At 43.8% G+C, this 7,065-nt stretch overlaps 1 protein-coding gene across 1 annotated transcript in view; it reads left to right on the top strand.

Annotated features, from left to right (window-relative positions):
- CSUI_001734 (protein phosphatase 2c domain-containing protein) overlaps window positions 1-7,065 on the top strand; it is a 14,709-nt gene extending 7,644 nt beyond the window's left edge. Inside the window, exons 4-8 of the mRNA XM_068061939.1 lie at window positions 668-1,003; window positions 1,903-2,081; window positions 2,899-3,010; window positions 3,805-4,053; window positions 4,883-7,065. Coding sequence (XP_067926087.1) covers window positions 668-1,003; window positions 1,903-2,081; window positions 2,899-3,010; window positions 3,805-4,053; window positions 4,883-4,953 — 947 coding nt within the window. The 3' untranslated portion in view covers window positions 4,954-7,065. The remainder of the gene's footprint in view (window positions 1-667; window positions 1,004-1,902; window positions 2,082-2,898; window positions 3,011-3,804; window positions 4,054-4,882) is intronic.

Below are 7,065 nucleotides of genomic sequence, written 5' to 3'. Positions count from 1 at the left end.
ATGTATCTATCTATCTATCTATTATGCTTCTGGGGTGGGTAGGTCTGATTCTTATACTTGATCTTACAATAAAGAGAACATGCCTGTTCGCACGAGTCTCTGCGTAGATAACGAGAGAGAGAGAGAGGAAGAGAAAGAAGGGCTCATGGATAAAATGAAGTTCCCCAGGCATGATAGCATTAGGGATTATCGTTGTATTTGAAGAGTCGGTAGATACTAGACTGCTGGGGGTGATGTATGTATTTTCTTTTCTTTTCGCTTCCTAGACTTTCTCATCTTTTGTCTTCTGCTCTTTGACCTCTTACTCCTTCTTTCGTGAGTGAAGAGCAGGAACAGTTAGTCTCTTCATCGATCGGAGAAACGCCAAGGAGGTAGACTCGGCTCGTACGTTCGTCACTCTGCTTTCGCCTGTGGCGACGCTCCCTACATGAATAGGTGGAAGTGGAGGAGCAAGCATGTATGAGTGTGTATGGATGGGTGAATCTGTATGTATATGCCTGTATGAATATGTATCCACGTATGAATTGTATGTATGTATATCTATGTGTCTGTCTTGTAATCTATCTGGATGTGTGTGTCTTGTAATGTATTTGAATGTATGTATGTCTATATGTAATACTCTGTGTATTTCTGTATGTATGGCTGTATGTATTCGCATGTCTTGCAGGTATCTTGGTGTTTATTGAGAAGATAGAGACGCCGAGAGAAGCAGTTGTGGTGGGGCGTGAGATTGTGCCTACCGACCCTCAGACGGGGGAAGGCGAAGAAGGCGTTTTAGATGACGAAGACAAAGAGAAGAAGACCTTCCTACCTTTATCCGAACAGATAAGAGAAGATATCGAATCGGATCTTAGCGATGTCTCAGAGAATGAAGAAGATGATGCAACGCTCTTCTATCCTTTCTCATCGGGTGTTCTATCTGGCATGCGGAAAGACAGACAACCCACAAAGATCACTCTAGGTCAAGGCGAAGCTCTCTATGTGCTAACTGTTGTCAATATAGGTAAGGACACACAGGAAGAAGACCTTACATGACGGAGAAGAAGAAGACCAGACGTACATACACAGAGAGAGAGAGAGAAAGAACGATGCTCCTCCTTCAAGAAGGATACAGGCTCTTGCTAGTAGAGTAGTAACGCCTATCAGGAATCGTATGGATGTATCTCTACAGAGGTATGATGCGTTTCACTTTTCTTCTGCCTTGCCCCTGCAAGAGCAACATGACTTCAATGTAAAGCATTCTCGTGATAGGTAAAAAGGTTCGCTTCATCTGACCTAGTGCTCGTTACGCTGTATCTTTTCTCTACATAAGATTCGTGGTAAGTGAGCTTGGAGTATTGTGCATACGTATAGAAGATCCATATATGTGATGGCGTGCTTGCTTTCTCTTCATTCTTTTCGCTCTCTTTCTCATGGCTGATTAACAGATGTCTTCTCAGGTAGCTCCGTCATGGTACTATGTCTTTCATGGGTTTTCTTTCCGAGGTCTCGAGAAGAAGAATGAGAGGTGTACATAGACAAGGATATCTGAAAGAGCTAGCTACGAGTTGCGACAGAAGTAGACATTCTTTCTCTCTCACTAAGACTACAACTACGACTAAGGTGAAGATGGCATGCACTGATTGAAGAGTCTTCTTCCGTCATACATACATAGATAACACAGTTAATACTCTCTCCTAAAGATCTCCGACTATAGATCCATGAGTCTACCACGTCTGTCCGCCACATTGTGGCTACGTATCGTGTCATTCTATAGAGAGAGATATATACAATGACACAGTACGTAGCATACACTCATCACACGTACAGCTCTCGTCTATTCATATATGTGTTTAGAGAGAGATATATGTACATGTCTATATGATGTAGGTATGAATGTGTAAGTGTTGGTGTGTGTTGCAGGAGATTCAAGGGCAGTATTACTTCACGATGATGGCACATATACACCACTGTCTCGAGATCATCGACCAGATCAGGAGTCCGAGCGCCGACGTGTAGAAGCAGCGGGAGGGACAGTAGGCTATACCGATACATGGAGAGTCGATGATATGCTAGCTGTTGCCAGAGCCTTCGGAGATTTCGTAAGTTGACAGCTCTTCATATATGTCTAGAGATTTGATATATCATGGATCGAATAGACTACTAGTAGTCGCCCGCCTTTCTCTTCCTTTCACGGTCTCCTTCAACACAAGTCTTATTTGTCTATCCACAAAGTCATCATTCACTCTTCTTTCTCTGCTGATTCAGCTGGGACTCTTTCTCTCTCCTTCTCGGACCGCGAAGAAAGATCTCTCTTTTGGTTCGGTTCTGTCCTCTATTTATCTGTCTTGAATCTATCTTTCTTCGTTGTATATCTCTATCTCTTCACCTACCTGTCTATCTATCTGTCTACCTATTCAAGTCTACGTCTCGTCTCCCCCTACCTTCAGCGTATCCATCTGTGTGTCTATCTATCTTCCATCTCCGTATCTATTTAGATACGCTTGTGGCGACGTATCCATATACATCTGTGAAGTTCACTGGAGTATTCGCAAGGGCGGGGGACTGTTCCTGCTGCTGCTGCTCGTAGTAGTAGTAGTTGTATTGTGAGAATGATAAGCATGCATGGGGGCGGGGTGCAGAGCTCCGTACGAACTAGTTACTTACGACTTCTCTCCTCACATTTGCTTTCTTTCATTTCTTGTCAATAGAAACGGACTTTCTCTCTCTGTGAAAGAAGTATCTCCTTTTACCCTAATAGAAGGAGGAATATCTCTTCACATGCATGCGGTTCTAGATGTACGAGCGTTTGCTCTTTCTTTCTTATCTCTTCCTCGATTTCTTATCTCTTTTTTTTCCGATGTCGTTCTTATCTCTTTCTCTTTGACTTTCTTTCTTTCTTTCTTCCTTTCTGTGTAGTACCTGAAGAATACGAAGAGCCTCCCCCCGGAGAAGCAGAAGGTTGTGGCTGTGCCGGAGATCCATCGGTTTTATGCGACGCCCAAGGATCTCCTTCTTCTTACATGCGATGGTGGGCTCCTCATCGAACTAGAGCTACTCGATTGACTTGTCTTTAGAGCCTCTTCTCCCTATCTCCTGCATGCACTCTCGCTGAGCGAATAAACAGCAAGAAACGCATGCAGTCATGGCTTCTTTTGCTCTGATCGTCCATCAATCTCTTGTTTCTTAAAAGAATATGTGAAATACAAAGATATATGAAAAGGTGGAAGTGGCTATGTATGTGTGAACGTGTAGACACAAGACTCAATCGACTGTTTGCCTTCGAATACATATCCACATACGGAGAGAGGCACGATAGATAGAAAGATAGATAGATCAATAGAGCTCAGCTAGTTGAGTAGACTAGAGGTAGATAGACAGGTCGGTGTCAGGGGCAAGTAGATGTGAAAGTCTTTATGTTTCCTTGATACCGAGCAGAGTGGTATGTCTCATTCCTAATCTTTATAACTCCTTTGTCTCTGTCTTCTCCATCGCTATGTTTGTTTTCTCTGGAACTCTAACGAGACATTCTCACTCTGATATTTCATTCCTTTACCACCTCCTATCTGCACGTCTCGTGTCGTTGAAAGACGCCGAAGATTCTCTAAACACACTTGTCTGAATGCATCTATCCATCTGTATGTATATATGTATATGTATGTATGTATGTATGTCTATGTATGTATGTATATGTATGTATGTATATGTATGTATGTCTATGTATGTATGAATATGTATGTATTTGTAGTACGAGTTCCTCGATCTTTTTGTTTCTCCTGTATACAAGATGTGTTTTCTCGTGTATTGCTTGGACGGCCTCGTCAGGTGTCTTCGAGCCGATGACAATGACATATGAAGCAGTAGCGGAGATCGTGCAGAATCATGCGGTGGCTCGGACGGCGACGTCCCTTGGAAGTCTACAGCACTCCCTAGCAAGAACTGTCGCTGCTCTTCTAGATACTGCTTACGTTGAATTCTCCGGAGACAACGTCTCAGCTCTTCTTACGGCTTTCTCTCCTACCGGTCAAGATACTTCACGTGCTCTCCTGAGCACTGCTCTGGCGTCAGGGCGAGGTAAGAGTTACGCGAAAGGGGGGGAGATGATGTGTCTAGACAGAAAGAGAAAGAAAGAGAAAGGGAGAGATCCACGACGATGAGAAAGCGGGCGGCGATGGTCGTCAGTCACGCACGTCAAGGAGAACGGGGAGAGTTTGTCGAGCATGTGGAATGCCGCTTTCTCTTTCTCTTACCAGTCTGGATATGGATGTGTATCGAGCCGAATATGGATGATGTAGTCGGTGTGGAGTTCGAGTTAGAGAGATAAAGAGATTCAAGATAGATAGGTAAATAGATAAAGAGAGGATAGATTCAGGATAGATAGATAGATTTGAGAAAGTGGATGATGAAGGGGGTAGACGGGATGATCAACTTGACAATACGTCTCCTTGAATGTGTTTGGTCGGGACCACCGGGTTGGAGACATCCCTTCATAGAGCTTCCTTGTCTCTTAACACTTCTTTGCGTCTGAGCTCTCACTCACGCGAAGAAAGAAAAGATGGAGTAGAGGAGAAAGAGTGTGTTGTATGTGTGGTATGGGCTCTATATATAGGTCTCGATGTTCGCTCATGTCCCTCTCATATTGATATACGTATATATGTATGTGTAGACAGATAGATGTGTATGTGTGACTTGCATGCTTATCTAGCTAGGGTGTTGATAGAGGATAGGAATGGACGTTGTGAATGAAGATAGGAGAAGAAAGAGAGAATCCTGAAGCCTTGGCGTCGTTCCAGATAACGCACATGTCTTACTTCCATCTTTATTTCTTTTTTCTGTCTTTCTCTTGAGGTTCTCCTCTCTCGATCATCATTCTTATTCTTCCTTCTGCTGGTCTTCTATTCAGGAATTATTCTCCGACAGGCAAGCCAGCAGCTGGAGACCCCGGACGCTCGTCAAAACATTCTTCTACACTAAGGACAGTAGACATATCTCCATACATTTCATACATGCGTACAGGGGTAGAACGATCTGAAGACGTCGTAAAAACCTTTGCATGCATATATATATTTGTTTATGATCTTCTAAAAGGACACACTCCATCAGTAGGGGAACAAGCCTTATGGAGTAGCTGTTCGTCTCCTCTGTATCTCTTCGAAGAGCCATACCATTCCAGGAAGAGGGGCGTTTACACGCACGTCTCTCTCACTTTCTGTATATATATAGATAGATAGATGCGCAAAGATATCGACAGACGGGTATGTGCATATGTCTGTGTATATACCCAGACCTCTCAGCTCTTGAGTAGATGTATATACAGCTGAGAGAGGTGTTGGTAGTGGTGCTCCGTGACGCTGCGGTCTAAGTCGAAGTGCGAAAGTGCCAGAGAGGTTTCTCAAAGAGGATGACGAAGAAAAGCATGAAAGATCTTCTTTTCCCTCACTCCGATATCGTTCAGAAGAAAAAAGAGAGGGGAGCGAAGAAGGAGAAGTTTGTGTGCTTGATCTAGACAGCCTCTATGTCGAAGTGTAGATGGAGAAATGTGTATGTTCTCGTTGGTAGTGTAGGCATCATAACTTATGTCGAGAGAAAGAAGCAAGAGATGTTGTGATCTGCATGCATAAAGAAAGAAGAAAAGAGATTGAAGATCTCTTCATCGAAGACTCGTGTTCTTTCTCTCTTTCTTCTCCAGTCCGTCTTCCCGCAAGAGGGACAGGAGGAGTCATCGTCTTTCTCTCAGTTGTATCTTATCAGGTGTATGTTCCTTCTGAACTTTCCTAGAGAGGTTCTTGTCTTTTCTTCACGAGTCGTCTGCCTTGCTGAAGAGAGTGATTTAACAGGAAAGAGGCGAGAGATGATGAGAGTCCGGAAAAGCAAAGACTTCCCTTCCCATTCATTCATCTCTTCAGTCAGTCAGACTTCGCACTAAGGAGAGTAGCGAGAGGCTGTAAGACTTGTTCCAGATGGATGGATCTTTCGCCCTCCATGAGAATGATGAGAGGTGTTGTATACTGCTCTAGATAAGTTTTTCTTTGTACTCTTTTTATATAGATGAATTTCCGTGCTATCATCGATCACTAGATTATTTTTTGCATGCACGTGGGTGATGACTGCGCTTCCACATCGACACATGGGCATGGCCATCAGTGTCTGCCGCGTCTCTCCATGCATGCACGAGTTGTTTCTTTTCTGTCTCGTCAAGTGTCGTGCTGCCAACAGAAGAAAGAAAAAAAGTGTGGGGGGAGAAAGGCCCAAGAGGAGGAACTCCTGACGTGGAGGCATGCATGTGACGGGGGGGTTCAAGCTGTCTATGTCTTCTATGTTTTGTGTTTCTCATCTACCGGGGAGGTCTTATATTCCAAGTTCCACAACGCCTCAATGATTCATTTGAAGAGAAAAGCTATGTTCCGAAAAAAGAGAGAAGGAAAAACGAAGAAGAAAGCCTTTGTCTCTTTCTTTTCTTTATACACAAACAGTGCCAGGGGTCGCTGCATCCGTACCGTGAAGTAGTCGGAAGAGAACGAAAGGAAACGATTGAAGGTCCTGTAAGACATCTCTGTCTGTGTGTCTGTCTGTAAGTCTGTAGCTTAGATAGATAGAAAGAGTAGATAGGCCGATGAAATGATAGATCGATGTCGATAGACAAGGAGGAGGAGTTGGGCATGTGAAGAGTGGTGACTTAAGTTTTTTTTTTTTCCCATTTTGAGGGCTTTTGTTTCAAGTTGACTATAACAGTAATGAGAAAGAAGGGGATATCTCTCTCTCCTCTTTCTGTTTCTTATCTTGCTCCATTCTGTTGGTTCACATAGGCATCCAGTCATGTTGTCAGTGGTACAGGCTGCTCCCTTTCTTGAGAAGGAAGGGAGGCTTGATAGGATGCGTTGCAAGTCTATCTATCCAGATGGTGTTGATGAAAATCTGAAAGGCAAAAGAGATGCGAAGAAGTCATCTGGCGACTGCTTTCGTGACCGCCTGTGTGGAAGGTTCTTTCGTCAAAGAATCGCGTTTCCCCGTTTCCATGGTGGAAAGGTAAAAGACATCATGAAAAGCAACTTCGCATGCTCGCAAGCATAGGACTTCCGACCCCTC

Source organism: Cystoisospora suis (genome assembly GCF_002600585.1).
Source record: "Cystoisospora suis strain Wien I chromosome Unknown contig_692, whole genome shotgun sequence".
In the NCBI taxonomy this organism is placed as follows: Eukaryota; Apicomplexa; class Conoidasida; order Eucoccidiorida; family Sarcocystidae; genus Cystoisospora; species Cystoisospora suis.
The sequence above is the reverse complement of the archived record's forward strand: the minus strand, read 5'-3'. Positions and strand labels throughout refer to the sequence as shown.